The sequence below is a fragment of the Pyrgilauda ruficollis genome, unplaced genomic scaffold (genome assembly GCF_017590135.1).
Source record: "Pyrgilauda ruficollis isolate IOZ18807 unplaced genomic scaffold, ASM1759013v1 scaffold66, whole genome shotgun sequence".
Classification (NCBI taxonomy): Eukaryota; Metazoa; Chordata; class Aves; order Passeriformes; family Passeridae; genus Pyrgilauda; species Pyrgilauda ruficollis.
In genome coordinates, this window is record NW_024528377.1 from 3,332,308 (window position 1) to 3,353,094 (window position 20,787).

Below are 20,787 nucleotides of genomic sequence, written 5' to 3' on the forward strand. Positions count from 1 at the left end.
TCAAGCTCACCTATTTTTCTGGTGTGCTCTGAAAGGGACACACAGTCTAGTACATAGTAATTTCCATCGTGAAAAAACCCAAAGTTTCTATTTTTTCAAAACTAAATTATTGTGCAAGTAGTAGCAGAAAAACATTATTGTGTTCCTGGTCTTTGCAGTGCCAGACTTGCTTTCATAAACCAGCAAATATCACATTGCCTGGTGAAGAGAGGCTCACAGTCAAGTTACAAACTAAGTGTTATTTATTAGAAATTAGAGTATTTTACACCACTAATATTATTGGTACAAAAATTGCACTTGCAACTGGGTGCTAAAAACCAGAATCTGAAGAAAATCTTCAGGATTGTTCAAAAAGTGATTAGAAAAGATTTATCAACAAGCCTGACTGATGTTACCTGGATTAGCTTCTGTCTTTTCAGCAAAGCTTTTACCCCTGAAAACAAGAAAAATCCCAGTGTCCTTTCTATGTCAGATCAGTTCAAGTGCTCCTAGGATAGCAGGACTGTCTGCTACGGCTGATTTTCAGAGCCTGATGTTTGAATTAGTCCTTTAGAACAGCAAGCATAAACATCTTGCATTGTGAAAAACACCTTCCAAGTGAAAACATCAAAGCAGCCTACAATTATGAACCAGCTCAGCTAAAGCTTGTTCCTGTAAATTTGCCTTGCTGTTTCTTAAAGTACAGTAAGCTCACAGAGAGGTATTACAGCTGTGATGATCCTCAGAGAACAAGAATTTTGCTAAGCTGTTTCCTGGAAAGCAAGTAAACTGACAGGCAATTTTAATTCTCCTTGAGCAGAGCTTTACAATTGGATTTGGTTTTATTATGAATAGAAATTCTTTTCGCTGAGGTAAATGTTTATTTAGCTAGCCTGAGATATCAAGTGGGTACAATATGAGGCTGGAAAAGAAGCAGCAAAATGATATTACGGATGTTTCTATTTTACACCCCTTTATTTCCTTTAGCAACACTGTGTTCTGAAGGCATTTGGATAGAAACTGGGGAATCATTTTCTTTTCATCTCTCCTCTCTATCTGGCCAAAACTACCAACTGTAACCTCTCAAAAGACAGAAAGGGACCTGAAGGCTGAGGAACAGAGAAGCCATTATGGCAGAGGTAAAACAATTTTAAATATCCCTTATTGGTTTTATCATTCTGTGTCTGCTGCATGCTCTGAACGTGCTGGATCCCTGCCCTCCAGAAAGATGGAAAGGCTCCTGACAACGTTAGGAGCAATGTTCTCCTCATAAGAGCAAATTGTTTTGAGATCCTGGCACTAACATGGTGGTTAAAGAATTGATCTTATATGTGACCTCACCAGAAGAGGCAGGAAAAAAGGTGTACAAATACAACTGTGAGGTACAATTGATCAATCTCCCATTTCCCCTCCTGTCCAGCTTCCATTTCTCCTGCTAAACCAGTTCTCCTCCTTGCTGCTGCCTCAAACTCCTGTTTACACTCTTCCCTAATTCTCTACATCCCATTTCCCTGTCTAATCCCCTTGGCCTCTATCACACAGATAAACTGTACTACCACACTTGCACCAAGAAATGGAAATGGATCCCCAATTTCTACCCAAATGTTCTCAGGATACACTGTAGTGAACTGTCCTACCACAGACACCCACCAGAAGAGTGTCTGCGGTCCAGCACTCACTTCCCTAGATGAATGCTAAAAGAAGCTGCAGGAAACTAGAAAAAATATGTTCATTTGCTGTGAAAAGCTGATTTAGAAAGGACTCTTTGACTAGAGGCACACTGATGTATTATTTGTGAAATATGATTACATCTGCCTTTTATCTTTCATCTTGTTACTCAGTGATAATTGACTGCTCAAGGCTGGCACTCATTTTTAATTATCCCCTCGGTGGAAACCCAGCAACACGCTCTGCAACTGCTCTCACATATCTGCATGCAGCATCTGTAACACATCATCCTTCAGCTAACAGCAAGTCCTCTTCTTTTTCTTTAATTCTTTTCTTCCCCTCTAAATTAGCTGTACAGATTAGTGAAAAAAAAAAAAAAAAAAAGGTAGAGAAATCAGTGTGCCCAGAGACTACACTGAATGTTTCACCATTCATTAAAATAATTAATGTTTGAGGTCTGCTAACAAAGGGTCTGCCCTTCTGCTGTGCGTTGGAGATTTCCATTTACCTATATAGCTAATTAATTTTAGAGAATTAAGCACTTAGTAACTTCTTGAGTGCTGTGTCCACACAGCTGCCAGGCACGAGCTGAAATAACCATCCCTAGGTCACCCCGCAGTAGGAACTCTGTCAGAGCTTCCCTGCACTAATAAATACGTAAGGAGCTCCACTCAGCGGCGAGACAATGTATTTCCAACTCTGATATGTGCAAGAGGAGAAAGGAGTCTTTGGAAATGTAAATATGTGTAATTAACACATCTATTTAATTGACTCTCTGCATTATTCATTGTAATCGTAACACTGGAATCATAACGTTTCACTAGGATAACTTTATTTATTGTCAGCAACATTTCTGAGAGAATTCAATCACTGGAACATGATACATAGTTGCCCTTTTTAAAACAATAAAACTCAGTAATACCTCATACATCTTTTTCATTTTAAGCTTGCTAAACTTCCATTTGTAAGGAACAACTTTTTTTCATCTTCCCTTCTTTTTCTTGTACCATGTCTAGACTTCCTTGAAAAACTGAAGCCTACTTCACAGTTCCTACCTCCTCTAAAAAATTCTGTATTAAACAAAGAAGCTACAAAGGGTTGTGCCCTCGGAGGGCACAGAGTTATTTTATTTTTAAAGAATTTTATTTTTAAAGCAAATATTTTTGTGGGGAATAAAACACATTTTGTGGGGAATAAACTATTTAAGTGGAGATGCTACTAGGGATAAAGTCAGACTGCTGCTAAAGAAACGGTCTGATGGAATCCTGCATTAGGCCTAGCACCAGCTTTGGAGACTTTAAGAAAAAATGCAGACAGGTTTATTTTCAGAATTAATTCCATATGTTCTTAGTCATATTTTCCAACACCCTGTAGTTCTGCTTAGCCTAGTGTGGTGTCTAGATTTTATAGGTTTCCCATGTCCATAATTTTTCTCCTTTTCTGATTTTCAGCTACTTACTGGCAAATTTGAAATATTTTTGCCTTTCTCTGCCTGTTATGGATTTTGTGTCATCATAAGTGGATGTCATAAGCTTTGTGCAGGTGGAAAATCACGCTCCATTTAAGAGAAGACAAAATCAATCAAAGCTATGAAATCATTAAAAGTAAACTTCCCCAGACACAATCTTCCCATTCTTTCTGTTTCTCGACCTTGAATTCTAAGTAGGTAATTCAAACTTAATACAGGAATGGTGTGGCCAGCAGGAGCAGGGAGGTCATTCTGTCCCTGTACCTGGCACTGGTGAGGGCACACCTGGAGTGTTTGTCCAGTTCTGGCCCCAAAGTTTGGGAAGGACGTTGAGATGCTCAAGAACTTCCGGAGGGGGCAATGAGGCTGGAGAGGGGCTGGGAACACAAACCCTGACAGGAACCAGAGGGAGCTGAGGGTGCTCATCCTGGAGAAAAGGAGACTCAGGGGTGTCCTTATCGCTCTCTTCAACTCCCTGAAAGGTGGCTGTGCAAGGCCAGATACTGAGAGGTAAAAGAAGCAATGGGGGGAACCATAAATTTCATGAATTGACAGAGATTGTTATTCACTAAAGCCTGTGCTAAACCTCCGGATTTGGAGAAAAAGAACACAAGGAAAAAAGAAAAGGGGGGGCTACACATTAGAAAGGGGTGTATATGAAGTGATGGGGAAGTCTATACCTCTCAAGTACCTCAGCCAATGCGGAAAAGAGAGGGAAATGCAGCCCAGAAATTAGGATAAAAAGGAGGCTGCATGCTCTAACAATTTGAGAGACCCCACGGAAAATGCCCATGACCTCTCTCCTTATTCGAATACAGTTACAGGACTCCTCTGCCTCCTCTTTGGACATAAACCTCTGGTGTATGTCAGGACACGACGATAAGGTCGCTACTCCCTCGGGAAGTGGGATGGTGGATGAACGGGACAGGGATGTGGTCGCTATTCCCCGAAGGAGCGGGATGAGGGATGATCGGAACAGCGAGACGCTCGCTGTTCCCTCATGGAGCGGGATGAGGGATGATCGAGAAGGGGATGAGCTCCCTGCTCCCTCATGGAGCGGGATGAGGGATGATCGAGAAGGGGATGAGCTCCCTGCTCCCTCATGGAGCGGGATGAGGGATGCAGAGGACGGCGAGAAATTTGCTGTTCCCTCATGGAGCGGGATGAGGGATGAACGGGAAGGGGATGAGCTCGCTGTTCCCTCATGGAGCGGGATAAGGGATGAAGAGGACGGCGAGCAGCCCGCTATTCCCTCACGGAGCGGGATGAGGGATTAAAGAGGACGGCGAGCAGCCCGCTAGTCCCTCATGGAGGGATGGGGATGCACAGGACGACGGCGAGCAGCCCGCTGTTCCCTCATGGAGCGGGATGAGGGATGAAGAGGACGGCGAGCAGCCCGCTAGTCCCTCATGGAGGGATGGGGATGCACAGGACAGCGAGGAGCCCGCTATTCCCTCACGGAGCAGGATGAGGGATGAAGAGGACGGCGAGCAGCCCGCTATTCCCTCACGGAGCGGGATGGGGATGCACAGGACAGCGAGCACTCTGCCGCTCCCTCACGGAGCAGGACGGGGGATGCACAGGACAGCGAGCACTCTGCCGCTCCCTCACGGAGCGGGACGAGGGATCCACAGGACAGCGAGCACCCCGCCGCTCCCTCACGGAGCGGACGAGCGGAGCAGCGCGGGCCCGTCCCCCTGGCGGGGCGGCGCCGCGGCGACCGCGCCCCCGCGCGTGACGCGCGTCCGCCGGGAAGCGCTTCCTGCCCGTCACTTCCCCCGCCGCCGCCGCCGCTCCCGCCGGGCCGCCGGACTCGTGCCCCTGCCCAGGCCCCTGCAGCCGCCGCCGCCGCCATGGCCATGAGGCGAACCCCGCTCACCTGCTCCGGCCACACGCGGCCCGTGGTGGACCTGGCCTTCAGCGGCGTCACCCCCTACGGATATTTCCTCATCAGCGCCTGCAAGGGTGAGCGGGACGGGCCGCTTTGTTCGGGATCCCCCGCCCCGGGGGTGGGCGTGGGGGCGCCCCGCCGCTCGCAGGCCGCGCATCGCCGTCCCGAGGGTGGCGGAGGGGCGGGAGCGGGGTCGGGGTCTGTGCCGGCCACTCGGGGTGGTGACACCGCCTCGGTGTGCTCTGGGATGACGAAGGGAGGGGACAGCCGGATTTCTTTCCCGGTGCTTCGTTGCTGGGGGCTGTCGGAGCCCGCGTGCGCCCCGTGGGGATCCCGGCTGCTGAGGGGCTGGGAGGTCTCCAGAGTGGTTTGTTGGTAAAACTTGCCGTTCCCATCGCCTGTGGATCTAAAGCGAGCTCCGCTTTGACCAGGGCAGCTGCCTTGCCCTGCTGGACACGGCACGATGAGAAGTCTTTATTCACTGTGGGAATAGCATTTTATCGTCGTGCATGTATATTTTCATGTTTTGCATGCATAAGTCTTAAAGGGCATTCCTTTTCTGCCTTGAAGGGCTTCCAGTTCAGCTCTGCAGCTTGTGTGAATAACTCTTTGAGAGCCTTCCAGAAAAAACTGATGATAGGAAAGACTTTCTATTGCTACTTCATTGTTTTAGTCGTATCTCACTGCAGCCATGAGACTTGTTTCTACATACTTATGACTTCATAATATTGTTCCAATGTAAAAAAAAAAAAGAGCAAACCAAATCTGTCTTACCTGAAGAAAACTTTAGTAAAAATAAAACCTAAATGAAATGTTCCTTTCTACCTTCTTTCTGTCTTAACACAAAGTTACAGACTTTTATGAGGAAACTTTTATCTCATTTGCAGTAGCATCGCAAGTACAGCTGCACATCTAAACTCTACAGCCAAAGCCCCCTGCAAAGAGTGGCTTTGTAAAGCATGGGGTATTTCCACGTGCTGGTGCAAGGGGATATTTTTTCTTCTAAAAAAACCTGCTTCCCTCTTTTACCTGAATACTGGTTTTGTTTCTGTGAAGATGGCAAGCCTATGCTGCGCCAGGGGGACACGGGAGACTGGATTGGCACGTTTCTGGGCCACAAAGGTGCTGTTTGGGGTGCCACCCTGAACACAGATGCCACTAAAGCAGCTACAGCAGCAGCAGATTTTACAGCGTAAGTGATGGACTGTTTTCGTGGTCTATATTTTGATTTTTATTCTGTAGCTCTTTGGGGACAGCTTAGCCGTACTAAATTACGGATTCATTTGTTTTTCTTTAGTAGCTGTTAGCTTATTTTTGGCTAGCCAAATTAAAACCTAGATTTTTTATCTTCTTGAAAGTAGCTGCAGTTAATTGTGTCATGATGAGCAACTGTGATTGCTTCTTGATGTGCTTAATTATCATACTGGTTTACTTAACTTTTCTGTGCAGCTCTAATCTCTGGCACTGTAGTTATAGCAGAGTTGAGAGAGGGATTTTTATTTTCATCTAACACTTAGCCTCTTTTTATTACATGAAACTTCTAGTGCATTAGTTCTTCCATGTTTTTTGTTGTTTGTGCTGCTTGCAGTATTAATGAATATTTTGCAAGTTAAATCTTGTAGAGGGTAAATTCTGTTAATGAAGTTGCAGAGAAGAGCCACCTGTGTCTTCAGACTAAAAAGTTAATTAGTTTGCATGGTCCTGAAGAAAAGCATAAAGCAGAGTGGTGGGATAGTCCAAAAAGAGCTCTAGTAAAAATATATAAAATATTCTTATTGACTGACTAGGTTACAATTTACAAGAATGTAGCACTTAGGATAAAATGATGTGATAGCATGAGGAAAGATTGCTTACAAATTCATCTGACTGTCCAGGTTGATTTGTGCTGGTGCTTCTAAAATACGAATATTTCCTCTTGCTGTTTAGCAAAGTGTGGGATGCTGTGTCAGGCGATGAACTGATCACACTGGCTCACAAACACATTGTAAAAAGTGTGGATTTTACACAGGTATGAGAAACCTTTATACCTTACTCACCAGGGAAATAAGCTCTTGAGCATGTTTTGCTATTATTTACTTTTTTGCTTTTTTTGTTGTGTATTTTAACAGGTAAATAATCTAAAGTACTAAAGTTTTTAAGATTGTAGGGTTAATGTAACAAGTGTGCTAGAGGCTATCTGAGAGAAAAAGCTGTGATTTTAACTCACAGACAAAGGCTGTGTTTTGTTTCAAAGTAGAGTTGACTCTCTATAACTTCTGTTTCAGGATAGCAATTATCTGTTAACAGGTGGACAAGATAAGCTCTTGCGTATCTATGACTTGAGCAAGCCAGAAGCAGGTGAGTCTGCTTTTAAAATTGATTTTTGGGGGCTTTTTTTGAGTTAAATCAAACTTCTGAAATTAAGGGGCTACTTTCTGTTATGAATCACTAAGAACAATATTTTAGGTTGTTTTACAAATGTAATGTCTGTAAGTTTTTGATATATAAGGGTCCCAGAATTGCTTGGGTTGGAGATCACCTGGTTCCAAACTCTCTTCTAATGTCTGATTAAAGCCCCATCCAGCCTGATCTTGCACGCTTCCAGGAATGTGACATCAAGCGAAGCATGTTTCAGTTCAGTGCAGACATGCTAGAAATTGGTCTAATTAATTAAAATGTAGTCATCTGAGAGAAAAAAACAATGCCACATATTCAAGTGTGTTTAAAATCATGTTGATACTGACCTTTTGATGGTTGATAGGAAGCCAGAGAACATCACTGTTCACCTAGTGAAGTTTTTGAAAGCTAGGCAATCAGATACCGTTTGCATTTACTTCATTTATTTATTATTGTTCCTGGAATAAGATGTACAAATAAAGTCCTAAGTGCCTGAAGTAATTCTACAGTCTCTACTAGATGGAAATCTGTGTACCTTAAGGAAGCCCCCAAACTGCTGCATGATGTTATTTTATTTTGTTACATGCATTAAAATATTTGGCTTTCTTTTAAGAACCTGATGTTGTCAGTGGACATACTTCTGGCATTAAAAAGGCCTTGTGGAGCAGTGATGACAAACAGATTCTTTCAGCTGATGATAAAACTGTGCGGTAAGAAAAAGTAACTTTGAGTTTTCTTTATTGTCATGCTCTGTGTGAGGACGAAGTTATGTTCTTTTGGTAAAGGATATGAGTAACACAAGTTGATCCTGATCCTAGGTTATTGTAGCTGCATGCCTGATACAGCTCTGCTGTCAGAGATGATTTTGGTAATAGTTCTAATTTCCCCATAAATGTTTGCTTCTCATAGATGTGTTCTCCCTCATAGATAAGAAGAGGTGGTCTTTGAGAACAGCATAAAATAAATTTATGTCTTTTGTAATCCTGAAGAAGGTGAATTTATAGATGAGGTCTCTTGCGTACACACTGTCCTGAGCTATTGCTGATTTTTCTTCAGTTTCCTAGTGTTAAGGATAGTCCTGTTAGTTTTCCTCCAAATTGTAGCAATAGAAATGCAGCAGTCAGGTAACGAATAAAGATTTTTATTTGTCACAGCAGCACAATTTAATTTCTGCTTAGATACTTCTTGCACTCCTATATAAAAAACTTTATTATCCTCAATGAACCTTTGTAAATTGGAATTAGTAACTCTTTGTCTTTTGAAGTAAAAAGAGAATAGAATCTTCAAGCCTTGCTTCAAGGTCTGTTGCTTAGAAGACTTAAATCAAGATTTTTAATCTCCAGGAGAATCACTGAGTAGTTAAATGGTGTGTATATACCATTTAATGTTGTGGCATTAAGCTGCAAAGGTAAAAGTATTTTAAAAAAGGAATGTGTCTTAATCCTGGCCTAGGTGAGAATGCAGCTAAAGCCACTGAAGATCTGAAGTACCTGTGCAATCAAACCACATTCCTTGATGGGTGCCTTTTTTGATGCAGGTCTTGCCACAGATGTGAGGTGGAAATTGTTTTGCAGAAGTTCTAAGTCTTTTTTTCCCTTTTTTTTTTTCCTTTTAAGCCTGTGGGATCGGAGTACCATGACTGAGGTGAAGTCACTAAGTGTGGCAATGTCAGTGAGCAGCATGGAGTATGTTCCAGAAGGACAGATACTGGTGATAACCTATGGGAAGACTATTGCTTTTCATAGTGCAGAAACGTGAGTCCACAACTCCCAATTTTTACAGGTGCAGTTATGGGCTTCTTGTGGGTAAAAACTGGCTGTACAAGGCCAGAGTCACCAAGTTGTCAAAACTGGCACCTCTGTGATGTTTCAAGGAAGGAAGTTACATGCTCAAACATATTCCAGAAAATAGTTCTGTATGTGTGAGCTTTGTTTTGCTTATTCTAAACTCATTTCTAATTTGACAAGCATGATTTGCATGTATCAAAACTTGTTTCAGAAACTCTGTGGGGTTGAAATTTATTTCTGGGAAAAGCAGTTGAGGTTAGTAGAATCACAGTTTCTTTGGTCTCAGGATTTTTTTTTAATGTGAATTTCATTAACAAACTTTTCTCCCTCAGTCTAGAGCAGATTAAATCATTTGAAGCACCTGCTACAATCAATTCTGCATCTCTTCACCCTGCGAAAGAATGTTTGGTTGCAGGTGGTGAAGATTTTAAACTCTATAAATATGACTATAATACAGGAGAAGAATTAGGTATGTTTGTCTCCTATAATCATAAAGAAGTTCTGAAATAGGTGTTAGTAAAATAATGACCAGTAAATGAAACTGTTGTACTCAAATGAGGTCTTAGCATAGCATAAAAAAAAAAATTCTCATTCTGTATTGCAATAATAGCTGTATGCTGAATTGTCATACTGTTCATTAGATATGTCAGTTCCAAGATTTTATGAAAAATATGATGTGTTGGCCAAATTTGTTTCGGAAAAAGCATATTTTCTTGCTGATCCAGTCCTCTTTTAAAAGTGTTTGTGGAAGGAGTGGTTGAAGGAACAGAGCGTGTGTACCCCATGCTGCTGGCTTGCTTTGCAGTTTTGTCTAGAATAACTAAGCACCTTTTTCCTTGCAGTTAATGAAACATTAATATCTTCGTTAATTATTAAATGCCTGAAGTAGCCATTGCTGACACACCCATTCATGGAAACTCTGTTTTGTATCAGAAACTGATCTGTTTGTACTTAAATTTCAGTTGTTGGCTGAAATTTGAAATTGACAGTCTTGACGTGTTCCCTTCAGAATCTTACAAAGGGCACTTTGGTCCCATTCACTGCGTGAGGTTTAGCCCCGATGGAGAGTTATATGCAAGTGGCTCTGAGGATGGCACACTAAGGCTGTGGCAGACAACAGTAGGGAAAACCTACGGCCTTTGGAAGTGTGTAGTTCCTGGTAAGTGTGTGCTTGGTCCTGGAGAAACTTGGCAACTCTGTGTGCACTTTTGAAGTGATGTCTGTCATTAGTGCTAAACACTGAGTTTCATACAGTGATTCCTGTCTTCTGAGGGTTTCTGATCTACTCATATCTGTTAGATTGAAGGATGTACTTTTGTAGCTGTTCTGTAAGCAGTTAACATCACACCCATAAGCTTTTTCAATATAGATACTTTGTGGCTATTTAATCCAAGAGCCTGATGTATTTTTACATTAAAGAATGAGAAATGTGTGATACCACTTCTGTAATTCCGAAAGAGAGACTCTCTAGAAATGTGGATGGTAGTTTTCTTTTTTACTGTACTTTGGTTCTTTCAGCTTGGGGAACATGTGGATATTCATTAATAGAATTGCTTGCTCAAGTGTTTCTGCTCAACACTGAATTAATGGAAACTACAATATATATATTTTTTAAATTAAGGTGGGTGGGTGGAACTGAAGTTATTGACTGTTTTTCTACTCTTTCTCTGCAGAAGAGGAGAATGCAGAAGCAGCAAAAGCAAGGACTACTCTCCCAGGAACTGCAGAGGAGGAAATAGGTAATGAACTGAACTGTCAGCTTCAACTGCCTCAGTGTTAAAAGATAGTCAAGATGACAGCATTCCTTAGTATGAAAGAAGTACTTTCCCTCAAGTGCTTTCTGGTATTTTTGACTCTTTTCAAAAGATCTTTTTTGAAGAGAGTAAAAAATATGCCTGACATTGATTATATGGTGTCAGACTGGTGACTGGAGCTGTGCAGGCACAACAGATGGACTAGAACAGCTGGGTCAGATTGAATGGGAAAACAAACCGAACTGGTCTCTTTAAGCAATCCCTGCAACATTTCCTTGGTTTCTATATCTAAAGTGAAATTAAATAACACCCTTTTTATTTAGTTGCAGAAGAGATTGCCTCTGAAAACTCAGATACAGTGTACAGCTCAACTCCTGAAGTGAAAGCCTGATTACTGCAGCTGTTATGTGACACGTGGACATGCGAGACTAAATCAAGTGAGCAGTGACAGACAGCAGCCTTCCAGAGTGCGCTCCCTCCGTGGGGCAAAGATGGGCAGTAATTGATGAGAATGCGGTGGAACTGGCTAGGTGTTGTCTGTAAGAGAACTGAGCATCCAAATAAAAACCCAAAAGACAAGTAGTAGAGTTCTGCTGGCTTTTTGGCATAACTGCCTACTGTCTTTTCAAAGAAGTGTGAAGCCAAGATCCAGTCTCTCCAATCTCAATTAGACTCATTGTAGTGTGTTTTCATTATTACAAAGAAGAGATACAATGGCTTTTACCTTTTTTTTTTTTTTTCTTGAAAGTTGGAAAAATTGGCTCTAGTTGAAAAGAAGGGATTATGTACTTAAAAGTATTTGGTTCTGGTTTTGTTTCATTGTATGCTGCTTCTGAATGTTTAACTGTTTTCAGTTGTCTAAATAAAAAGCCTCTCCAAACTCGTACATTACTTTTGAGCGTTGGGTTCATGACATGGAAAAGCAACTGCATTAATCACGTAATCCTTGGCATCTTGGGTTTGTACTATACAGAGAGAAAGCAAAAGAATGTTTTAGTGTTGGTACAGAGGGTGGCAAGTTCTTTGATCTGTAAGCTTTGTATCTTTTTTATTCTTTAAAGTTTGAATGTAAACATGAGTCTCTAAAAAGAAAAACAGTGAAAATTCCTAAATTAAACGTGCTGCCTGAAGTATTTGGTTGTACATGAAAATATCAGAGGCTGGCTGCAAATCTGTGTAAAGCTTGGGTTTAGTCCTCCAGACTGGATAAAAAAGTTACTCTTTCAAGGTTACAAATCATATTTTCTTCATTAAAGAAAATAATTGCCATTCTTCCACTTGTCATTTCCTTTAATGTTATGCTGAAAGCTTTACATAATGCATTCTGTGTGGTAAGGAGAAAGGGGCATATTTATTCACACACCTTTTTTCATATTCATATTTGTCCTTACTGTCCTGTTTTTTTTGCAGACTATACCTATTTGCAATTACCTATTTGAATTTTATTCTAAAGACAAGTAAGTCTGATTTACAGCTAAATGGTTCAGTCTTGCTAATTCCACTAAGGCTTCTGAGGGCTGCTTATCTAGTACTTCAGCATAAAAATTTTAATTTATAAATTGGATGTGTTTAAAATGAAGGACTTTGAACACCTTGCCCCATGGTGAAACTTCTTGAATGCTGTGGGTTTTATTCCATATTTGCAGTAGGCTCTATAGCATTTCATAGAGAGGACTGGAATAGAATCTCAGAATCATTTAACTGAGGAAAAAAACCTTTAACTTCAAATTTATCTTTTAACCTAGTTACTCCCAAGTTCACCAGAAAACCATGTCCCTCATTCTGATCACCAGTAAGGGTATCAGCAAAACCCAGATTTAATATTAAGTGACAGGACAACAAAGTTCTTTGGCAAGATTCACTCTACTACTTCCAGGACAGTTAAGGCACACCAAGGAAAAACAAGCAACAACAAAACCAAACAAAATCCAGGCAATCAAAACAGAAATGAAATGAGTATTGTTTAGAGGGATGTGTGTGTGTATGTGTTTAAGTAGCAAAAGGATGGTGAGGATAAAAAGAAATGAGCTTTTAGGCTTTACCAGCACTAAACCTTAACAGTAATGTTAACTTCTACCTTAAGCCTAACAATTTATTGTGGAACAACATCTAACTTGCACCTAACTTAAAAATTTACTGTAACAATTTAACAGAGTAATAACACTTCACAATATTTAACCTAATTTAGGATTTAATCTTTACTTACAAGCTGAATTTACTTAAGACAGGTAAGAGTGTTTCATCCCAGACACAGTTAGGATCTGCACTTAGTTTGAAAGTGTGGGAACAGGGATGTTATGCTGTCGGGGCAATAAAAATAATTTCCAAGGCTGTTCCTAAAGAAAACAAGATCTCACTAGCCAGCAGCAGTTCTTGGAAGCAGACAGTGTTTCTGATGAGCTCGAGAGGAGCTGAGCCAGTGCTGTTTGTCAAGGCCAAGGCATCACAAGTATTTCTTAGATGACACTGTGTCCTGGAAAAGGAGGAGGAGGAGGATGCACCACCACAAGTGCTTGAAAGCTTGTAATTTTTGGACTGCTTTGACAGGTCCTAAAGTACACAGTGCAAATGGTATATGCTTCTAGAGTGACTGCTGTCTTTCAAACCATTGCTTCTTAAAGCACACTTGCAGTTTTGGATGGGAAAAGCAAAAAAGAAAACTGTTCTCAGGTTTCAGAGCTATGGCCCTTTCCTGCTTTACCTGATGCCGTTGTGAGTTTGAGGTTTCTTTAAACTGGAAACTGTTTCATCTAAACGTCAATATTAACAATGTACATCATATTTTTCATGAGGCTTCATGGGGTTTTCACAGATCTGGAAAAAAATGTAAAGGCCATGAAGTTTTCAGTGGCTTTGTTACCAGAATTTCATTCTGCAGGCACCACTAGAAGTTTTACAGGTTGGCAGCTTTATTAACCCCGTGTGTACATGTGGCACCAGCTCCTCCTTAAGTCAACACGAAGACACTGGACAGTGCCTCGACTCATCCCCACGACAACAGCAAGTTCAGCATTTCCAGCGGGAAATATCCATATACTTCAGAGGAAAGGAACATCCCCAGGGTCAGCGGTGGCTGCGAGCCGTGCCCGGCGCGGTCCCCACGTGGCGGCGGAGCTCCGTGCCCGGCGCGGTCCCCACGTGGCGGCGGAGCTCCGCGCCCGGCGCGGTTTCAACTGCAGCCATCCCAAGAATGAAACAAACATTAATAATGTAGTTGACAAAACATCACTGTTAGGAAAAACAGCTAGCACAAAAGTCTGCAAATACACTCCAGTTCCTTTAAACTAGGGGTGTGTCATGCTTTTTCTTAGTAAATTCAAGCTTTAAATTAGTTCATGCGTGGGGAATCCAGAAACTTGAAGGTGAAGTCAGCTCAGTTCTGGTACTTGTTGCCGTCCCTTCCCAGGGATCTTTGTTTAAACCGGCTGTGGTCAAAAGGAGCTGGCTTAGGTGTTCAGGGCAGGGGTAGGAAAGGCAGTGGTGTGGCTGTCACCGTGTTTAAGTGGCACCTTCCAGCCTCTGCCTTATGCTGCCTGCTTTAAAGAGAGAACTGCGCTTGCCTGCCATTTGCTCTCCCTCTAAATATGTACCTGAAACACAGCAGCATGCTAAACACAGCACTTAGCATATCTTAGTGCTGTACCTTAGCTGGTAGCAGTACTCAGAAAGAACAGGGTAAATAAACCCTTACCTTTATCTTTCATGGTTGCCAGCAATGCTCGCTGCTTTTGTCACTCAGGCACTTCAGCTTTTGAAGGTTTTACAAGCCTGTGCCAGCAGCTTTAACACTAATTCAGGTGATTTGCTCTGTTTCCCACACAGCTTTGTGTAGAATTAGAGTTTTCTAACAGAGACATCTAGTGGTAAGATGTATTTTACTTAAAAATACATTGTTTGTGTCCTTTTCTGTGTCTGCTTTTTCTGTGCTTGCTACATAATGTCATTATCAAAGCAGGAGGTCTCTGATGTTGCCATTAGAGAGTATCTATTTGTTTATTTGTTTTACTGACAAGCCAAACTCTTCACCAATCATGGCATGTAGTGCTTTCCTGTGTGATTTAAAAAAAAAAAATAAATACATTTTTGTAAAATTCCTTGGTTCTTCCCTCCTTATCTCCTTCCCTCGTACCCATCACTGTGCCTTAGTAGAAGAAGGTGTTTCCTTGGAATAAAGAACAGGTGCATGTTCCACAGATGAAAAGACCCTGATGTGCACAGTCAGAGGCTCACCAGCCTCATGCACTGATGCCTTTGCCATCCAAGAGTCGTGCAAAGAAGCTGGACAAAGAGTTTTACAAGTTTTTTCATTCCACAAGGACTGTTTGCAGAGCTTGTGTGCTGGGCTTCACCACGATGCCTGCAGGGATGGGAATGAACCTGCCTCTCCTGCTCTGCTCTCCAGCTCCCTGGGTTATAACAGCCCAGATGTTTCATGTTTTGTCATGCTTCAGGGAGTATCAGATGCAACTTTTAATATCACTTTACAATGAAATATTGGAATATATCAGTGAGAATCTCTTTTGGAAGTGCAAGCTGCTTTGGTTTAACTGTGGGGATGCAGACAAGGGACCATCCCCTCTACCCAGACTTGGAATGTACATGGAATATTGGGTCCAGTTTCTCTTTCCAGTAGGAAAGAGAGATTGATAAAACTGTCACAGCTTCAGCAGAGGGACAGCACAATGGGGCTGGGGCTGGAGTGCTTGCCCTGTGAGGAAAGGCTGAAAGAGTTGGGCTGGTTTAGCCCAGGAAAATGAGGGAAAGCTTGGAGCAGAACAGTCAGGTGCTGGGACAGGTTGGGCTCAGAGAGAGGCTGTGCAATCTCCATCCTTGGGGACTCTCAAAACCCTCCTGAATAAAGCTCTCAGCAGCCTGGTCTGACCTCAGAGCTGATGCTGCATTGCACAGGGCGTTGGACAAATGATCTTTGAGGGTCTTCCAAATTATTCTATGATTATATGTTTTATTACCTCTGTGTGTCTATGTATGTCTGAAAAAATATATAAATATATATACACACACACATATATATATGTATTCTGAGCAATGACTAATTAATTGCAGTTGTTTTGCAATGTTCTTGGATTCTTTAAAAAACCCATTATCTATCTGTGTTGCTCAGACCTTCTAGCTGAAGGGCCAAAAATACATTCATTATCTTTCAATTTATATATTTTTAATTATAGTTGGTATTTCTGAGCCATCTACATGTGAGAGCTAGCCTGTTGGTAAGTGGCATTTGGATAATGAAGTGTTACATACCTTTTCAAAACAGCATAATTCTGGTCTAATATATTAATAGCTGGTTTTAGCCTGTGCTGTGGCTCTGGTTCTTCACTGTTTTAACACCTTTTGAATCTGGTGGGTAATTTTAATCAAATTTGAAGGACAAGTAGATTGTCTTGGAAATAAGTTAGGCTACGGGTGGAGTGACCACATCAGTTCTTTTGAACTGAAAGGCAGGTACAGATCAGCAATTACATGAATTCTCATTGCAACTGTTTTATTTTGGCCTTTATGGCAGTAACAGAGCCCTGTTTTACTCAGGGTTGGAAGGACCACATGAGGACAGCTGGGTTTTTGGCATGAGGAGGTGTCTCAAGAAGGGAGAGAACAACAGGGGACTTGGGCCTGCAGGAAACCTGATGTTCTGCAGCTCACTGCCTGAGGAAAGGCTTGTCTGGTTTCCAAAGTGCTTTGGAGGAGGACACCATGATCCATTTTGGGTGATCTGTGGACAGCACTGTGTGATTTCACTGATGGCACAAGACAGCAGAGCCAACTTCTAGCTCAGGGCTCAAGCTTTGATGTCCTGCTTTGAGTATCTGGATGCTGATGACTTTGAGACTGGACTTCTGTCATGTAAAGGAAGACCCACATGAAATTAAGGATCTCTTGGTCCATATCAAGTGTCACTCTGGAAAAATAATTACGGCTTTTGTCTTGACAAAGCTGAATAACCCCAAATCTCTAAACAGCTTACACGGTAAGGCAGCTGTAGCAAGACCTGATCCCAAAGCCTTTTCTCTCCTCTCAGTGGCTTTGCTCAGCTCTGCGTGGCCAGCTGGGGTCAGCCTGTGTCCAGCTGAGCTCCTCCTTTCCCCACGGAAGGCTCAGGACACAGTTTGGGTCTCTTCTCCCGAAATAACAGCTTTCATCACTTCCCTTCCCATTTTATCGTGCGCTCATGGTAGGAGCAGGAGCACACATGCTGTCCCTGGCACACAAAATGAAATAACCAGTTGAGGGGGGCAGCTCCTTTTGGGAACAGTGCTGCCTTAAAATGCTTGTGAAACGAACGCCTCAGGCGTTCTTGAGCTTTCTGTTTCACCATCTGAAGGGATGCCATCAACACATTTTTTTTTTTTAAAGCTTCTGTAAAGCTTAGTCTGTTTTATGAGGAATGTGCTAGGAAGCTTAGATATTTATGTAATTATCCTAATGAAGTGGTTTTATTTATTGTTTTCTGAGGAAATGCTCGGTATTTTTGGATTCGTGTTCTTCAAAGAGAGGAGATGAATTTCCTGTTAAGGAATTGAATATGATTTTTTCAGATGTCTTCAGAGAAAAAAGTAAACTAGAAGAGTGATTACAGAATATTGGCTAATTAGCTGTAGTGTAACTGCTTTAATTACTTTTATCCCTGAAGCCACATGACTGTGCAGATGACTAGCAGATGACTTATTTAAAAAAAAAAAAAAAGACATGTTCACACTGCAAGGTTAATGAGCCTAATTAAATATAGTTTTCCTTAGCCAGATACTAAATCATAAAGCTTGGGGGAATGAGGGAGGGGGAGAATCCAAAGGCAGTCAGTTCTATTTCAAAAAATGGTTTTATTCTGATATTTAATGAAAAAAAGAGAAAAGCTGGAATTGTGAGGGATTTTTCTGAATAAAGGCACTTAGATCTAAAGATCTGATGAGACCTCACACGGCAAACTTTGAAAGTCTATTTAGAGACAATTATGCTGAGACATATTTGTTTTCACTTACCCATTGCTTTAATTAATGTAGGAATGGGCTTGAATAAAAGGTCTGTGTTATATGGAAGTCTCCATCTGCTGCTGCATATTACCAGAACCTTTGTCCTTCCTTGCCGTGCCATTTTTATTGCACCATTTTATTTCCTGTAGAAAAAGCTGCATGATGTCTCACATTAAGTTGTACAGAAAGGATGGGGTTCTGATTTTTTGTTAAATTATTCCTTTTTTTAATTTTTTTTTTTTTTTAATTTTTACTTTTCTGCTTGTGCTGTGCACTGTGGTTTGAGTTCCCACTCTCAAAAAAAAAATACTCGGAGATGCACTTTCTGTGGTGTTTTAGGGACTCTTGCATCCCATGCACAAAAATGAGATATTAGACATTACTGAGTTGCCATGTGTCAGCTACCTTTGTGACCAGCCTTGAGTCACTGAGAGCAGAGGGGAAAATGTGTCAGACAGTGAAAAGGGCTTAAACCAAAGGATTTTGTCCTGTTTGCAAAGAACATGCAGTCAGCTATTGCTGATCAGCTGATATTTGGTGACTTTCACAGGTGACTTTGGGCAAAGCAAGAGGAGTAGCTCATTTCCACTTCCACTCTCCTTCCACACCTTTTCTCCCATTTTTTTTTTCTTTCTCCAAATGGATTTATAGTTGATTATTCCCTTTCAGCTGATCTAGTGTGCAGGGCTCTAACATCTTAAAAAGTTTGCTTAGACCTGTGTCAGGATGCTCAAGAGTCAGGTTGGGTAGATACAACAGCTTTATCAGACTGAATCCTCTACAAACAATGACTAATGAAGAATTAACCTACTCATGGGCAAAATTTGTGTCCTTTCATTTCAATTGTCATCTCAAACTTGAATTTTCCCTAACAGACTGGACACTGTCTTCACTGTCTTCACTTCTTCACTTCTCCCAAATGATTGTTTTTATAAACAATTTACTAGCTGGTTTTCTTGATTGTCTTCAAAAGTATAGAAAGAATAGGTTAGGGCAGACCAGCTGAAAGGATCCTTATTAGAGAGGGAGAAGCTGAGTTCCTCATCTAGACTGCTTGCTTTGGTTTTATCACATTTTCCAAAGGGGCTGAAAGGTCACCGTGCACCCAGGAGGGTTCAAAAGTTATTATAATAAATGGGATTGTGATTAAATGATGCTACCTCAGCACTTGGCACAGGTAGCAGAAGAATCATAATGCAGGGTTTGTGTGTCCCTCCTCTAGATATTGATTTATGTGTGATTTTCTCCCCCATAGACTTTGTCAAATTTATCCTGATAGGCAAAAAAGGAGGAAAGTGGTAGCCATGGATTTTCAGCAATTTTTTCTCACCTGCATTCTACAAGTCAGCTGAGCTGAGCTCCTTGCCTTGGGGGCAGAATGGACAAACCTGTGGCCTTGAAATTGGAAAGAATAACAAGGGTTTGTTGTTTGACTTGCTTGCAACTTTCCAAGCTCCCCCTTTTCCTTGCTGCCATGCAGTGAGTCTGATACTAAAAGAAATTTTAAAAATCCATAAATCCTATCTTAAAAAAAAAAAATCCATAAATTCCTTAGGAGCCCTTTGAAATTCCTTCACTGATTTATTTGTTCTGCTTTTAGCTAACACTTTGTGGGTACCACTCACGTATAGCTTATATGTGGTAATAGGACAGTGGTAGCTTACTTATGCTCAAAACAAGATTTTCTTCAGCTGTTTCATGTTGTCCTGCATTTCCTCTGAGTCATTTTTACCCTAAATTGGTTTTTGTAAGTCTAGGAAAACAAGCTTTTATTTACACATACTTTGGCTAGTATATTAGTTTTCTACATTTTTTTTGGCTATTAAAGCTATTCAGTAGGAAGAAAAAAAAAAGTATAAGATTTCTGTACAAAATTAGTGATTTTGTCTACCAGCTTTTTTTTTTTTTTAAGTTTTAAACCTTTTTTTTTTAATCAATATGCTCAAGGGAAATGCAATTTAACACCGTAGTAAAGAAGATTCATAGAATGACATGCTCTTAATAAATTCAGTCCCCCAGAATTATTATCTCCTAGTGCCTGTCTTTGCCCATGTCCATATTCTGACCTTAACTGGGGATGATATTTGATGATTGATGGTGGTGATTTGCTGATGATTGGTGGTTAATGATTGTTGATGTTATTTTCAGAGTGTTTTCATGGAATGCTTATACGGTATTTAGAAGAATTATTTATGTTTTGGGATGTGAGAGATTTTGAATATACTCCAGTTTCTTTTTCCTGTATACTCTCATGAGCAGTCTGTGTTTGATAATATTAAAAATTACACTCTGGATTTACCATACTAAGCAGAAATTTAAAGATTCAAGAGCCTGAACCCTCAGTTCTCCTTTTTCAGTCAGTTACCCTTTGTTAAGCAGTGGCCAACATTTGGCTCTTCTGGCTCCAGACAGTTTCATTATTTTAGTACATGCTGTGCATCTGCAGCTCTTTGAGAATTCTGGAACCTAGAAATAAGCCATCAAGCAATGGCAGAAGGCTGTTTTGTACGTTTTATTTTATTTTATTTTATTTTATTTTATTTTATTTTATTTTTTTCATGCTACATGTGTAATAAACTTATATTTAAGTTTACAAGACAGTGTCTCTGTCTCATCAGCACTCAGTTAATTCACTTGTAATGGCACACAAATCATGCTGTGTGAAATACCCCTTTCACAGATCATTTTCTAGCAGAAGCTGAGGTTATTTTGGACTGGTGATAAGTACAGAAGCCATTAGAAGGACATGAAAACACAACACTCTCTTCAGAGGTTCCAAACTTTCTACAGCTTCCTTCTGAAGTACCACACCATATATTAAAAGAAAACAGGAATAGATGAGTTTTTTTTTTTTGTTTGTTTGTTTGTTTTTCTCTCC

The 20,787-nt window shown here is 41.1% G+C and overlaps 1 protein-coding gene across 1 annotated transcript; it reads left to right on the forward strand.

The window, feature by feature from the left end:
* The first annotated feature begins 4,882 nt into the window (after window positions 1-4,882).
* Window positions 4,883-12,191, forward strand: LOC121362727 (serine/threonine kinase receptor associated protein). Its single transcript, XM_041484495.1, has 10 exons — window positions 4,883-5,080; window positions 6,063-6,198; window positions 6,933-7,014; window positions 7,271-7,343; window positions 7,996-8,092; window positions 8,999-9,136; window positions 9,502-9,638; window positions 10,179-10,328; window positions 10,843-10,908; window positions 11,247-12,191. Exons 1-10 carry the CDS (start codon window positions 4,969-4,971, stop codon window positions 11,312-11,314), a joined length of 1,059 nt encoding a protein of 352 aa, XP_041340429.1. The 5' UTR covers window positions 4,883-4,968; the 3' UTR covers window positions 11,315-12,191.
* The last annotated feature ends 8,596 nt before the right edge of the window (window positions 12,192-20,787 follow it).

What these genes read in the sequence shown, in the direction of transcription:
- LOC121362727 (XM_041484495.1), top strand. Translation starts at nt 4,969, where the DNA reads ATGGCCATGAGGCGAACCCCGCTCACCTGCTCCGGCCACACGCGGCCC. An exon ending in CTTGAGCAAGCCAGAAGCAG is followed by an intron (nt 7,344 to 7,995) that starts GTGAGTCTGCTT and finishes CTTTCTTTTAAG; the next exon opens with AACCTGATGTTGTCAGTGGA. An exon ending in GCTTTTCATAGTGCAGAAAC is followed by an intron (nt 9,137 to 9,501) that starts GTGAGTCCACAA and finishes TTTCTCCCTCAG; the next exon opens with TCTAGAGCAGATTAAATCAT.